This window comes from Poromitra crassiceps, assembly GCF_964638095.1.
Source record: "Poromitra crassiceps genome assembly, chromosome: 23".
NCBI lineage: Eukaryota > Metazoa > Chordata > Actinopteri > Beryciformes > Melamphaidae > Poromitra > Poromitra crassiceps.
In genome coordinates this window covers 18,674,560-18,691,602 of record NC_139639.1, presented here as the reverse complement: position 1 = coordinate 18,691,602, position 17,043 = coordinate 18,674,560, and the positions used below count along the sequence as shown (strand labels likewise).

At 48.1% G+C, this 17,043-nt stretch overlaps 1 protein-coding gene across 1 annotated transcript in view; it reads right to left on the bottom strand.

Annotated features, from left to right (window-relative positions):
* rem2 (RAS (RAD and GEM)-like GTP binding 2) overlaps positions 1-16,978 on the bottom strand; it is a gene marked incomplete at both ends in the record, with an annotated part of 27,662 nt that extends 10,684 nt beyond the window's left edge. Inside the window, 2 exons of the mRNA XM_083658803.1 lie at positions 13,699-13,772; positions 16,651-16,978. Coding sequence (XP_083514929.1) covers positions 13,699-13,772; positions 16,651-16,978 — 402 coding nt within the window. The remainder of the gene's footprint in view (positions 1-13,698; positions 13,773-16,650) is intronic.
* Between the last annotated feature and the right edge of the window lie 65 nt (positions 16,979-17,043).

Genomic DNA, 17,043 nt, shown 5'->3' with positions numbered 1-17,043 from the left:
GGAAACGAGACGCGAGGAGGGGAGGGAGCTACTGGCGTGGAAGGCAACCCGGCCACCTGTCACTGTCTGATGGAGGGATGGGGGGAGGCGAAACGACGAGAGGCAGAGAGAGGGAGAGAAAGACTAATCATTGTAAGCAGACGAGCAGAGGAGTAGGAACATTGTGTGGACATCGATTGGGAGTGTGATGGAACGCTCCAGGAGGAAAACTCTGACCAAGTAAATACGCCTCTCTATCAAACGGAGGCAGAGTAAGTCTCAGGACAGTGCCTATTCTCTCTCTATCTCTCTCTCTCTGTCTCTCTTTAAGCAGCTCCCCTCTGTTCACCGAGCACAGGCCATCTGTCAATACCACACGGTCACGGACACACACACAAACACACACACACACACACACACACACACACACACACACACACACACACACACACACACACACACATGCACACATCAAACATTTATACCAATCTCACATTCATCACAGCCTCGGGAAGGATGGCTTCAAACAGTAAATATATGACACTTGAACTTCACATTATTCATGCATCAACGATTCTAAAACACAACTCATCTGGCTGACCAGGCGGTTTTCTCAGGATTTTGGGGGCGTGGTCAGATCTCTCTGTAATCTCACAACGTTGCAACTAACGAGTCTCAAGAGATGGTGCAATGGTTCAGCCTTCTCCTTATGAACCTGCAGATTCCTATTTGTAAATGCAGAGGTGGAGCTCCTCATTCCTGGTCAGATGGTTACACACCACCACACTTTTCATCTATAGCAGAGGTTTTCAAAATGGGAGGCGGACCTCCCCACGGGGAGCTCCGCCTCCAAGCAGGTGCAGGGGAGGCTCAGTGAATGAAAGTGGAAAATATGACTATTTAGTTATTACAGTTTTTCACAATTGTTAACACACGTTTCTCAACACAATAACGGCTTTCTCAAAACTGTACACACAAAACTGAAAACCTCACACACAAAATGCTAAACCTGACACTCCCTTTGCAAGATGACTCTTTGCCATCACATCTCTTAACTGTTCACAAAATGGAACTGGTGTTTTCATTTGGTACACACAGCCATATTTTCAAATGACACACACATACTGTACCATTTATTGAGTACACACAACTAAGTATTTTCTGCACACTACCAAACATTTATTTTACAGCACACTGAAGTGCAAAATTGAAAACACAATCATAGAAATGGAACACACCATATGAATGACAATGACTCTGGAGAATGAGCCATTTCTCCTTTTGTAAAATGTCTCAGTGTAGGCCTACTTTTTTCATAGTCAAACATAAAACAGCACACAAATATGCATCAAAAATGTTTTCTGGTTGTGTGTGCAACAACTGAACATTGTGTGTAGAGTTTTGACAACAAGGTGATGTGTAATTGACATCAGAGTGTAAAGAAGGAAAGTCAGAGTCTAATGCAGATAAGGGAGTGTGAAGTTGTGCCAAATTGGGTCGAGCGATTGGTACATGAAGTGAAGGCTGTGCAAATTGTGCCTGAATTTTCGCTTTTTGTGTTAACAATTGTGAAAAACTGTAAAAGGAGATCTCATAGAGGATAGCCTACATGTGGGTGATTTGGTAAGAGAGATACAAAATCCCTTGAGACAGACCGTTTTATGTATCTGTATCTGTATCTGTATCAGTCTGAAGTATGTCAAACAGCAATATCAGGCTATGTCTATGTGATCAAATAACATAATCATGATCCTGTAGGCATCCAGGAATTGAGTGAGGGGGGCACCTTTTTCCAAACTTTGTCCAGGGGGAGGCCCACAGTCTCAGACTTTGAAAACCCCTGCATTTGTTAGCATACATACACATGCAATTTTAGCAAATATCCCTGAATTGTATAGTTGAATCAATCTCATACATTTTCCACTGTTTCTATGCACATAACACCCCAAATGTACAATGAAGTCAGAGAATTCACAGTCACGGCTGTATGTCACTGTATCACACTGACTCACACAAATACATTATGTGCATATTCACAACCACTCAAATCAGACACCATTAGCAGTGAATATGACAATGAATCTCTTAACAACCATTATTTCTATAACTGGCTCTGAGAGGACTCCAACGAATGTTCTTTCTAGTTCTGCAAAAAGACATTATTTGGCTCTATTCTGCATGTGTGAGTCACCCCTTGTTATCCGGCATGCTCCCTGCATGGTGCGCGGAACACGGAGACCCTGGACTACTGACATCCACTGAGGAAGAGACATGAGGTCAGGGCAGAGCTCACAGCCATTACATGGAAACCAAAGGTCAAACCCGTCCCCACCTGCTCACACAAACATCCACAGTGTGTGCACAACACATACAGGCAGGCGCACAACACGTACAGGCAGGCACACAACACGTACAGGCAGGCACACAACACGTACAGGCAGGCACACAACACGTACAGGCAGGCACACAACGTACAGGCAGGCACACAACACGTACAGGCAGGCACACAACGTACAGGCAGGCACACAACGTACAGGCAGGCACACAACACGTACAGGCAGGCACACAACACGTACAGGCAGGCACACAACGTACAGGCAGGCACACAACGTACAGGCAGGCACACAACACGTACAGGCAGGCACACAACACGTACAGGCAGGCACACAACACGTACAGGCAGGCGCACAACACGTACAGGCAGGCACACAACACGTACAGGCAGGCACACAACACGTACAGGCAGGCGCACAACACGTACAGGCAGGCACACAACACGTACAGGCAGGCACACAACACGTACAGGCAGGCACACAACGTACAGGCAGGCACACAACACGTACAGGCAGGCACACAACGTACAGGCAGGCACACAACACGTACAGGCAGGCACACAACACGTACAGGCAGGCACACAACGTACAGGCAGGCACACAACACGTACAGGCAGGCACACAACGTACAGGCAGGCACACACAACGTACAGGCAGGCACACACAACGTACAGGCGGGCACACAACACGTACAGGCAGGCACACAACACGTACAGGCAGGCACACACAACGTACAGGCAGGCACACACAACGTACAGGCGGGCACACAACGTACAGGCAGGCACACAACGTACAGGCAGGCAGACAACGTACAGGCAGACACACAACATACAGGCAGGCACACAACACGTACAGGCAGGCACACAACACGTACAGGCAGGCACACAACGTACAGGCAGGCACACAACGTACAGGCAGGCAGACAACGTACAGGCAGACACACAACTTACAGGCAGGCATACAACGTACAAGCAGACACACAACGTACAAGCAGACACACAACGTACAGGCAGGCACACAACGTACAAGCAGACACACAACGTACAAGCAGACACACAACGTACAGGCAGACACACAACGTACAAGCAGACACACAACGTACAGGCAGACACACAACGTACAAGCAGACACACAACGTACAAGCAGACACACAACGTACAAGCAGACACACAACGTACAAGCAGACACACAACGTACAAGCAGACACACAACGTACAGGCAGACACACAACGTACAAGCAGACACACAACGTACAGGCAGGCACACAACATACAGGCAGGCACACAACGTACAAGCAGACACACAACGTACAGGCAGACACACAACGTACAAGCAGACACACAACGTACAAGCAGGCACACAACGTACAGGCAGACACACAACGTACAAGCAGACACACAACGTACAGGCAGGCACACAACATACAGGCAGGCACACAACGTACAAGCAGGCAAACAACGTACAGGCAGGCACACAACTTACAGGCAGGCACACAACGTACAGGCAGGCACACAACATACAGGCAGGCACACAACGTACCAGCAGGCAAACAACGTACAGGCAGGCACACAACATACAGGCAGGCACACAACGTACCAGCAGGCACACAACGTACAGGCAGGCACACAACGTACAGGCAGGCACACAACTTACAGGCAGGCACACAACGTACAGGCAGGCACACAACTTACAGGCAGGCACACAACATACAAGCAGGCAAACAACGTACAGGCAGGCACACAACTTACAGGCAGGCACACAACTTACAGGCAGGCACACAACGTACAGGCAGGCACACAACACGTACAGGCAGGCACACAACGTACAGGCAGGCACACAACACGTACAGGCAGGCACACAACGTACAGGCAGGCAGACAACGTACAGGCAGGCAGACAACGTACAGGCAGGCATACAACGTACAGGCAGGCAGACAACGTACAGGCAGGCACACAACGTACAGGCAGGCACACAACGTACAGGCAGACACACAACGTACAGGCAGGCACACAACACGTACAGGCAGGCACACAACGTACAGGCAGGCACACAACATACAAGCAGGCAAACAACGTACAGGCAGGCACACAACTTACAGGCAGGCACACAACTTACAGGCAGGCACACAACGTACAGGCAGGCACACAACACGTACAGGCAGGCACACAACGTACAGGCAGGCACAACACGTACAGGCAGGCACACAACTTACAGGCAGGCACACAACGTACAGGCAGGCACACAACGTACAGGCAGGCACACAACATACAGGCAGGCACACAACGTACAGGCAGGCACACAACGTACCAGCAGGCAAACAACGTACAGGCAGGCATACAACGTACAGGCAGGCACACAACGTACAGGCAGGCACACATGTACTATACAAACTCCAGCTACCATTTTGTTTCCTCATCTTTCAACGTCCTCATCGCCTCTCGACGACATGTTCTGTTTTGAACCGTAACTCAAACCATAACCTTAACTAAGTTGTTTTTACTTGCCTAAAGATAAGCAAAGTTGTTTTAGTTGCCTAAACAAAACCGATGTTTAAACATAACTATGTGACATTTTCTCAATACCCGACGTGAGGCGTATCACCTGCCTCGCTCATACAGTATTATGTCATTTTGGGAGTAATTGGAAATCGACGTATTCTGTTGTTTTGGTATAATGACGTGTTATCCTGTCTGTCTGACTCTCTCATTCTATTTTACACACACAGACACTCACAGACAGCAGATACTCTCTCTCTCTCTCTCTCTCTCTCTCTCTCTCTCTCTCTCTCTCTCTCCTTTCCCTTGAAGCCAAGGATTATATGTGGGGGGGGGGGGGGGTCTATTAGGACCGATCTGCAGCACTTTCAGAACAAAATGAAAGAGCAGACTGATCAATAAAGATGTAAGGTGACACATGAAGGGACGGGAAGAAGGCGAGACAAAAGTGACGGAAGGATATGGTATGAGGTGGGTGAGGGTGAGTCACAATCTGATCAGACTGTAGGTGGCTTAGTGCAGAGAGAGTGATCTGATCAGACTGTAGGAGGCTTATTGCAGAGGGAGTGATCTGATCAGACTGTAGGAGGCTTAGTGCAGAGAGAGTGATCTGATCAGACTGTAGGAGGCTTATTGCAGAGAGAGTGATCTGATCAGACTGTAGGAGGCTTAGTGCAGAGAGTGATCTGATCAGACTGTAGGAGGCTTATTACAGAGAGAGTGATCTGATCAGACTGTAGGAGGCTTAGTGCAGAGAGAGTGATCTGATCAGACTGTAGGAGGCTTAGTGCAGAGAGAGTGATCTGATCAGACTGTAGGAGGCTTAGTGCAGACGGAGTGATCTGATCAGACTGTAGGAGGCTTATAGTGCAGAGAGAGTGATCTGATCAGACTGTAGGAGGCTTAGTGCAGAGAGAGTGATCTGATCAGACTGTAGGATGCTTAGTGCAGAGAGAGTGATCTGATCAGACTGTAGGAGGCTTAGTGCACAGCGAGTGATCTGATCAGACTGTAGGAGGCTTAGTGCAGAGAGAGAGTGATCTGATCAGACTGTAGGAGGCTTATAGTGCAGAGAGAGTGATCTGATCAGACTGTAGGAGGCTTATTGCAGAGAGAGTGATCTGATCAGACTGTAGGAGGCTTAATGCAGAGAGAGTGATCTGATCAGACTGTAGGAGGCTTAATGCAGAGAGAGTGATCTGATCAGACTGTAGGAGGCTTATTGCAGAGAGAGTGATCTGATCAGACTGTAGGAGGCTTATTACAGAGAGAGTGATCTGATCAGACTGTAGGAGGCTTAGTGCAGAGAGAGTGATCTGATCAGACTGTAGGAGGCTTAGTGCAGAGAGAGTGATCTGATCAGACTGTAGGAAGCTTAGTGCAGAGAGAGTGATCTGATCAGACTGTAGGAAGCTTAGTGCAGAGAGAGTGATCTGATCAGACTGTAGGAGGCTTAGAGTGATCTGATCAGACTGTAGGAGGCTTAGTGCAGAGAGAGTGATCTGATCAGACTGTAGGAGGCTTAGTGCAGAGAGAGTGATCTGATCAGACTGTAGAGGCTTAGTGCAGAGAGAGTGATCTGATCAGACTGTAGGAGGCTTAGTGCAGAGAGAGTGATCTGATCAGACTGTATGAAGCTTAGTGCAGAGAGAGTGATCTGATCAGACTGTATGAAGCTTAGTGCAGAGAGAGTGATCTGATCAGACTGTAGGATTCTTAGTGCAGAGAGAGTGATCTGATCAGACTGTAGGAGGCTTAGAGTGATCTGATCAGACTGTAGGAGGCTTATTACAGAGAGAGTGATCTGATCAGACTGTAGGAGGCTAATAGTGCACAGAGAGTGATCTGATCAGACTGTAGGAGGCTTAGGCCCAATCCCAATTCTTTTCTTAACCCTCAATCTTAACCCTCAAGCTCAACCCTCAATCTTAGTAGCCCTCAAAACTAAGTGTTAAGGGCTATCTTGCGACTTTAAAATGGGACAGCCCAAGGCAGATACGTCTTCAGACTGTGGGGGGCAGCAATATGCCAAAGCTCCCGTCCAGTCTGTCAATTCAAAAGAAGAGGAAAAAAGCATCCCTACAAATATTTCCTTGATAATATAGATGTAGAAATTACGATAACCATTGTATTATCTTAGTTTAAATGTCATTTTATGGATTTCCGTTTTGGAGCCTAACACATTTGTTGTTGCTAACTATCGATAGTCAGTAGCCGTGCTGGTGCGGTCAAGCCATATTATTATTATTATATTATATTATAACATTGCTAACGTTGCAACGTAGCCGAGTTAACACGGTCACCAGTTAAACCGAAACATGTTATCGGCACTGCTGGATGTTGTAACTACTGACTACCGTGTTCATGTGATAATAGTTTGCAGTTATCTCCCATGCTTTTTATCTAACGATCTATCATTAGATAAACAGCCTGGGAGATAACACTAGCCCGGTCATCTTACAAAAATGTCCGTGCAAACGTAGGCTGTATTTTGATAAAAACAACTCAACAACGACATTACCACCGAGAATTATGGCATTTCGTAACAACGTTAACAATGTTATAATAATAATAATATGGCTTGACCGCACCAGCACGGCTACTGACTATCGATAGTTAGCAACAACAATTGTTGTTAGGATTCCAAAACGGAAATCCATAAAATGACATTAAACTAAGTTAATACAATGGTTATCGTAATTTTTACATCTCTATTAACAAGGAAATACTTAACTTTGTAGGGCTGCTTTTTTCCTCCTTTCGCCGCCATCTTCCATCTGAATGGATCTAGCTGATGACACGCAACGGATTCTGGGATCGCACTCACTGCCAAGGGTGGTCCTGGAAAATCTCAAAAGTAAGGGACATACAGCCCTTAAACTTCACCCTTAACTCAACACACTGAGAATCGGGACAGCACTAGCACTTCGCGGGAGTGCGCATTTTTGAGACTGAGGGTTAAGATTGAGGGTTAAGATAGGAATTGGGATTGGGCCTTAGAGTGATCTGATCAGACTGTAGGAGGCTTAGTGATCTGATCAGACTGTAGGAGGCTTAGAGCAGAGAGAGTGCTGAGTTGGCAAGTTTGCTCACTCTTCTCTCTCTGCTGCACAAAGACAACACTTCCCTAAGGAAATATATTACAGAGGCCATCTGGTCCGTGCTGGCCAGGCCCCACACAACACACACACAACACACACACACACACACACACACACACACACACACACACACACACACACACACACACACACACACAGTAAGCTGACCCTTCCCACATTGACCACATCATTGCCAAATACAACTGACCTCGCAGCAGACAACCCCCCCCCCCCCCACACACACACACACACACAGTAGGATAGCATTGCAGTAAAGAGTATCTTCAACTGGAGAAGCCAGGTTCAAAGAAAGAGAATTTCCCTAAAGCACACAACAGAGTCTCATTCCTAAATCATTAGAACGTGAGGTGAGTTCAGTGAAATATCTGAGATTTGACTTTGTAAATGCCTTCAAAGCAGAGTGCTGTTTGAATTTCAATGTAATTGGTACTTGAAATAGCCTCGATATAGCAGCGTCTATCTCCTCTATAGACCTTATTCGCTAACCCTGGACGCACCATATTGTTGACATACCGTCCTGCGTGCACACAGCGCTGCAGTTGACAACTAGTAACAGCCTTATTGTCGTTTCTGTTCCATTACAAAATAGCGATGTAATGACAGCTATAAAAAACCCACAGTTGTTGTTTGTATGCAGCCGTTAATGCCTGTAATAAATAAACAAAAGAATGAGGTGAACAGACTTTGCTGTGAGGAGCTGTCAGAAAGTTTCACCTGTCTCTCCTAACTATTCACACACCTCTCCTGTGCTGCTGACGTATCCCCAGTCTCGCTCCCTTCACGTCTGTGGACGGTAGAGATAGAAACAAACCACGGGGACTTTATTGCTGTCATTACTACAGCCGTGTGTAACGCAGGTCACCATCCGAACACAATTGGAACGATACAGGTAACGCTAACAGCGGCTAGCTTCCTATAAACGCTGCTCCACATAGGCTGTCACTTGAGAGCTGCAGCTCTATGTCGACAATATGGTGGCGGTGGGCGTGCCAGTACGCGAGTGTCGTCAATCGAATAAGGTCTATAGCAATCGCCATTGTTGTCATTTGACAACGGCGTTAGTCCCGCCCTTGGTGCTGATTGGCTAATCGTCAGCCCCCCTCGGCGCTCATTGGACCGAAGGTTTTTTCAACATGAGAAATCGCTGTTGCATGTCACGATGCCAGAGAGGCAGCCGACTCGGTGGACTTGGTGGTTAACGGATCTTTAAAGGTACAGTGTGGTTTGGGGCAGGGAATAGGAAATGGCAAATAGCCAAGAACATCATAAAAGGCTGCACTACTGAAGAGCAACACAGTGGAAAGAACAATGTCCAGGCAGGGAACAGAGGACTCTTGGGAAGATGTCTTATTTTGATTTCTTTTTTCTGTTCCAAGTGCTGGGTGGCAGAAGCCTCCCTGTAATCTAGCAGAAGAATGTGCTCAAGGAAGAGCTGGTTTATCTCTCCGCCCAAATGACATCCTGGACCCTTTTCTAAGTCCTCCTGGGCAGAAACAGTCTCTATCTGTCTGACAAATGCAGCATTTTTACTACACACACAAAAAGAAAATAACAAAATGCTCGGGCCCGGCTCCAGGATGAAGTGACTGAGGGGGCAGTTTTTCCCATGCCAGAATTTCGCCTGGATTTGGAGCATTCTTGCACCCCGTTCCCGACAAGCTGGCATGACATGTTTGGTACCGACGGATTCCTTAGGTTTTCTAGTCTTCATATGATCCCAGGATCTTCACTCTAGCTTTAAAAATGAGTCCACGACAGGCCCCCGGGGGCGCCGGGCCTGACACACACAGACACACACACACACACACACACACACACACACACACACACACACACACACACACACACACACTGTACTGACCTATATTTCTCCAAGCCTCGGGCTTAGGTTCTCTACTATAAATATTTTAATTTGGAGCTATCAAATAATAATGGTTATCCAATATGTAGACTGGCTAGTGCCAAAGACAGGAATGAATGGAGACACCGTGGCACCGGCACTAGCAGAGACACACACCCTCTCTCTATCTCTCTCTCTCTCACTCACACTCACACACACACACACACACACACACACACACAGTGTACACAAAGCCCACAGCACACACAGGTGTGACTGGCTTGAAGGTTACACACATTAGGAAAGGGCGAGAGAACCTCCCTCTGGCCTGCAGTGACCTCAATCTCCTCTGCTGGCCCTTTAAATAGGCATACAGAAGCTGATTGGCTGGTTAAGTGATGTAGGCCATACATCAAGCAAACCAATGTCAAGGCTAGGTGAAGGCCGACCGTGCCAGTAGTGTTTAATTTAGGAACGCGGGATGACTTATTTAAAGCCTGACGTAAACAACACTCACAGCGTCTGGCTAAGGAGAGGAGACACCCCGGACCTTCTGTGCACCAGTGTGTGTGTGTGTGTGTGTGTGTGTGTGTGTGTGTGTGTGTGTGTGTGTGTGTGTACACTAGAGAGCTGCGCGGCCCTGAAATCTCGGCCAGAGCCCTCCCCGGCCCGTGACATGCAGGCCCGTGCCCGACCCGGCCCGGATGAGTTATGAAATTAATTGGCCCGAGCCCGTTGCGAGGCCCGACATCAATATCACGATATGACGACACATCTCTCTCTCCCTCTCTGTGCATGCTGCCGCGCTGCTGAACTCGTTGGTCCAAAACGTTGCTAGACTGTGTTGCCTATAAAGACAACCACCGCAGCTTTCTCTCTGTCTCTCTCTCCCCCTCTCACACACGATACCGTGGCCTATCAAAATCCGGACATATCTGTCTCGAGAAAGAGAAGTTAGATCGTTTAATTGCCAACAGCAACAATGCCACAAACTGAAACATTATGTCACTCAAGCATATCGAAATTAAAAAGGCAGACTTACCGTTTATAGCTGCATTGAATAACGTCACATTAGTGTCCTCACAATGTATGGTAGATGGGTTTGTTTTCAACAGGTTGAAATGGGCTTTCCCTACTGCAGTGGGGACTGTTTAACTCTCCCCTCGCAAACTTTGTTTTATGTCCATATGTCCTTATTCCTCTCTCACGACACGGACACACGGCTTGTTTTGTTGTTGTTTTTTATGCTGACAGTGACAGCACGCTGACTGGAACATGTCATGACGTGGATTGTGGACTGGAGTGGCAGTCTAACGTCACGGTGAGGGTGTGTGTGTCTGTGCGCTCCTCCTCCTCTTGGTCTCACTCTGCTGTGTAAAATAAAGCGAGTAATACAGCTTCATTTTATTTTATTATTGAAATGGGCCCGAACCCGGCCCGGGCGGCTCGGAGCAATTCATTAAAAAAAAAAGCCCGGCCCCAGCCCGTATTGGCCAGGCCTGAGGGGCCCGCGAGGGTACCCTCGGGTTTGCAGCTCTCTAGTGTAACGCACGTGTGTCTGTGTGTGTGCGTGTGTGTGTGTGTGTGTGTGTGTGTGTGTGTGTATGTTCGTGTGGCAGGGCATAGCGTTTTGAAAGATCACGCTATTCCCCCCATCCCCCCGAAGAGGCACCCTGACCCACCAGAGGAGGCGCTAGTGCAGTGACCAAGACACATACCCTTAATCCGGCTGCACCCGCAGACGCGCCCAATTGTGTCTGTATGGACGCATTGGACGCCCGACCAAGCCGGAGGTAACGCGGGGGGCTCGAACCTGCGACGATCATGTTGGTAGTCAGAGAATCCACTGCTGCACATTACATACTGTCTATTCATTTGTGTGCATTTACTGTCCAAAAGTAGCATGCACACTTCTGTGAGGGCGACCGAGGGAGGGTGACTCCTGGCTAGCTGTGTTTCCCAGCAGGGGTCAATTGAACAGAGAGACACTTGAGGGGGAAAGTGGCCATGTGTGGAGGTAACAGCTTGTCCATCTTTTGATTGCGAGGGCGGGATGAGGCGCAGATAGCCGGAGTACAATGGCCTCAGCCCCACAGCTGGCAGCAGCTCTGGAGTCTGGGAGAACAAGTGCACCCTTCAAAGAGCACACTAATGAGAGTGCTCTGCTATGCCATCACAGCATTAATAGGCAATTATGACTGTATGCTTTTTGGCTTTTGCATAATGTCCTCGGCGTCACGAGGCGCAGAGAAGCGTCTTTGGCAAGCTGTTCCCCCTCTCCATTTTTCCCCATTTCAAAAGCACCACCAAAGGGTCGTATATTCGCCCATTCAGACTACTCATCCCAAAAAGGTCGATGATGCATACTGTAGCGGCAATTTCGCCCCACGCTCCAAAGTTCCTGCTCCCCGTGGATATGAAGTTGAAGCAAATCAGTTTAAAATGACAGTAACTTCCACTTTTCCAAGTGAGAGGACTTCAAAAAGCTAATAAAGGCCCAGCTGCTGCCATACACACACACACGCACGCGCGTGTACGCACGCCTCCACGCACACGTACACACGCATGCGCGCGCGCACACACACACACACACACACACACACACACACACACACACACACACACACACACACACACACACACACACACACACACAGTCTACTCACATGCGAGAAATCCAATAAATGGCTCTTTCCATAACTTAAAGGGCCACATTGCTGATTTTCAACCACCTTTGTATCGTTACAAAATCTGTAGTATGCAGTATGCAAATGAGCATACTTCCCTCCATCTTGCCTGGTCTGAGAGCTCCCCGCTCATTCACACAGTTTCCTGGTCCAAATGGTGTCATAACGATGTCATTTGGGGCAGTTTTGCCATGGTGTCACTATTACTGTCACTATCACTATCACTATCACTATCACTATCACTATCACTATCACTATCACTATCGCTATCGCTATCGCTATCGCTATCGCTATCGCTATCGCTATCGCTATCGCTGTCTCTACCTTCAGTCGCAGAACTTCGTGGACCAAAAGACATCGTGTAATTTGGTCCAGGAAGTTCTGCGAATGAACTGGGAGCTCTCGGTCCAGACAAGATGGAGGGAAGTTAAACAATCATCATTTGCATATACTGCTGATTTTGTAATGATACAAAGCTGGTTGTAGATCAGCAGTGGGCCTTTAAGTGCAGGCAGGGCGAGCGAGAGAAAGGGTGAGTGGGTTTAGAGAGAGAGAGGTCAGAGGTCAGCCGAGCACAAGAAGGCTTAGAGAGAGAGAGAGAGAGAGAGAGAGAGAGAGAGAGGTCAGCAGAGCACCAGAAGGCTGAAGCCCAATTTATGCTTTGTCTGCCGACACTTTTGAAACGGTCGCCGACAGAAATGAGGACTTGAGTCGACAAGTGTTGGCGAGCAGTGTCTGCTACCTAGTGAAATGTCTAGTGTCGCTGACGACGTCACATGTGTCGCGCAAGTCTGATTGGCTATATAGACGGCACGCACTTGACTTCCTTGTTTAGGTTTTCACTCGATTGAAATGAATGAACGTGTCCCCGCTATTTTTATCAGCCTGTCCTTGATGTATGACTTCGTGAAAATCACAAAGAAAATCCCAGAGAGAGAGGAGGTGAGTTGTGTGTCGTTTATATGCGGCTGCAGCCAAGTACGTTACATCTTGCCTCTGAGGTGGTTTCACTGTGCATTCTATTCCCTCTCTTGCCTTGGCTGTCTGCGCTTATAGCGTTCGATTGTCACATGACCATTGTCACATGACCGTTGAACCGAGGCGAACGCTCACTGAAGTATAAATGCAACACCATGAGCGACACTTTCTTTTTCGTCTGCGACCATTTGCTGAGTGACACTTTATAATAAGTATAAATTAAGCTTGAGAGAGAGACAACCATGCTGCTGGCTGGTGACTCACCTGTTTCCAGTTGTCATAAATGACGAGCTTGCTGTCCTCATCGTCCACCGTCACCGAGCGCTCATAGCCTTCACCTGCAGACAAACACCCATGTCACACACATACACACACACACACACACACACACACACACACACACACACACACACACACACACACACACACACACACACACACACACACACACACACACACACACACACACTAGTGTCAGCAGAAAAAAACTTAGCACACATTACACAGGACAATTCCAATAGCCATCTACGATTATGTGGCAGTATATGAATGTGGAGATACACCTCAACCTGGAAGAGGTTGGAATGTTTGAAAAGTCCTTCATGAACTCAATTGGCGTGTTGCGTGTCCACTTATACAGCTGAGATGGCTCTGGAGCGTGTGAAATGATGTGTGTGGAGTGATGGAAACACTGGGATAGCTTTTTACACTCTCAGAGTAGAACACTGACGCCGACGACTCTGCTGTGCGGTTTAAAGATGAACCTAGCAGCTACATTGTGTCCTCACTCTGCTGTGCGGTTTAAAGATGAACCTAGCAGCTACATTGTGTCCTCACTCTGCTGTGCGGTTTAAAGATGAACCTAGCAGCTACATTGTGTCCTCACTCTGCTGTGCGGTTTAAAGATGAACCTAGCAGCTACATTGTGTCCTCACTCTGCTGTGCGGTTTAAAGATGAACCTAGCAGCTACATTGTGTCCTCACTCTGCTGTGCGGTTTAAAGATGAACCTAGCAGCTACATTGTGTCCTCACTCTGCTGTGCGGTTTAAAGATGAACCTAGCAGCTACATTGTGTCCTCACTCTGCTGTGCGGTTTAAAGATGAACCTAGCAGCTACATTGTGTCCTCACTCTGCTGTGCGGTTTAAAGATGAACCTAGCAGCTACATTGTGTCCTCACTCTGCTGTGCGGTTTAAAGATGAACCTAGCAGCTACATTGTGTCCTCACTCTGCTGTGCGGTTTAAAGATGAACCTAGCAGCTACATTGTGTCCTCACTCTGCTGTGCGGTTTAAAGATGAACCTAGCAGCTACATTGTGTCCTCACTCTGCTGTGCGGTTTAAAGATGAACCTAGCAGCTACATTGTGTCGACTCTGCTGTGCGGTTTAAAGATGAACCTAGCAGCTACATTGTGTCCTCACTCTGCTGTGCGGTTTAAAGATGAACCTAGCAGCTACATTGTGTCCTCACTCTGCTGTGCGGTTTAAAGATGAACCTAGCAGCTACATTGTGTCGACTCTGCTGTGCGGTTTAAAGATGAACCTAGCAGCTACATTGTGTCCTCACTCTGCTGTGCGGTTTAAAGATGAACCTAGCAGCTACATTGTGTCCTCACTCTGCTGTGCGGTTTAAAGATGAACCTAGCAGCTACATTGTGTCCTCACTCTGCTGTGCGGTTTAAAGATGAACCTAGCAGCTACATTGTGTCCTCACTCTGCTGTGCGGTTTAAAGAGGAACCTAGCAGCTACATTGTGTCCTCACTCTGCTGTGCGGTTTAAAGAGGAACCTAGCAGCTACATTGTGTCCTCACTCTGCTGTGCGGTTTAAAGATGAACCTAGCAGCTACATTGTGTCCTCACTCTGCTGTGCGGTTTAAAGAGGAACCTAGCAGCTACATTGTGTCCTCACTCTGCTGTGCGGTTTAAAGAGGAACCTAGCAGCTACATTGTGTCCTCACTCTGCTGTGCGGTTTAAAGATGAACCTAGCAGCTACATTGTGTCCTCAGCAGAGGAGCTGCGGTGCTCAACACGTGGGCTGCTTCTGTTCTCATACAGGATGAGGCCCGTCAGGAAAATGTCGACAAGCTCCTAGCGAGGGAAAAGGGCTTTTAGAAATAGCACATTCTGCCCATTCATGATGCATGAATCTGAGTGTAGCTACACGAGCGCTGATGAATACTGTATGGAGTGAGTCAGTGGGAGAGCAGAATGGCCGTCTCTCAGCGACACTGATTGATAGATTGATTGATAGATAGATTGATTGATTGATTGATTGGCTGGTCGGAGGGTCGAGGACAAACACTGATTACCCCCTGCTGTGAGAGACAGACAGACACAGTGATTGAGCCAGGCCAGAGCAGCAGAGTGGAGGATCAGAGCTCAAGGTTGCGCTTTTACAGGGGAAAATCCACCCGGAAGGAGGACTCGGTAATGTGTTTACATCCAAGGACAAACTGCTTGAGCCCAGGCCCACGATCACTGGCGTGTGCGAGTCCTGGTTTTGGGTGGATTTTCCCTCTGATGCTGCAGTAGGGAGGTGAGAGGAAAATATGGATTTTTATGAGCTTAGACCCTCCGAGAACTGAGACTGTTGTCAGTGTCAGAAGGGAGGCGACCCTAACACACCGATATGGAGTATCTCGTTAGTTCAGGCAGAACACTGACCTCCTCCTGCTCTTATCTGGACACAGGATTGTTGTGAAAGCTATCTCCGAATTATGCCTGGTTTTATAAAACTGTAGCAAGAGAAAAGAATGCTACTGGGCTTAGAGAATATGTTGTAAAAAGGAGAGGTGCTCCTCGGATGTGGGGTTCATCATGTCCATATGAGGGGGAAAATGCTTTATCAGGGGATGGAGGCAGTCATTGCTGACATGTGTTGGGTTTAGCCAATACTGAATGAAGGCCTTTAACTGCTATGGAGACTGACGTATCTTGGATTTTTGTTGTATGGGGCCCGCTGCCTACGTTCTTTTTCTCATATGTTTGGTTGATCTGTCTACTATGCCTTGGAGGGGGTTTATTGCCCTCTCTGCAGAAGCTCTTGCATACTCCTTTGACTTATTTACAGGAGCAGAACCTAACAACTGTATATTACAACCATTTTGTGCTTAGAATAAACGGTCCCAACTGACGCAACTCAGTGTCTCTGACTGAAACACATGCACACACACACACACACACTCAAACAGCCACCCCTCTTGGAGCCATTACCGCAGGCTTGCGTCTCAGAGTCTATAGACAGCGACCGGTCCGACTGGCCGGCCAGCGACAAGGCCAGCGACGACTTGCCCACGCCGTTCTGTCCCAGCAGCACTATCCTCAGCGCCCCCCCGTGGTAGCCGGACGGGGGCGCCCCCAGCTGGCCGAAGGACTCGTCGCGGGGCACCGCCGTGGTGTCGCTGATGGGCAGCGTGGCGGGCTGCTCCAGGCCCGGGATCCAGTCGCAGTCGTCGGACACGGCCTCCTCCCGCCGCAGCTGGTGCTTGACGGGCAGCGGCGTGCTCCCTCTGCGCAGCGGGGGCGCCGTGTTGAGAAACATACTGTACTGCAAGCAGATCAGAGATGGACAAAGTAGGCTACACACACATTCTTTAGTCAAGTAGA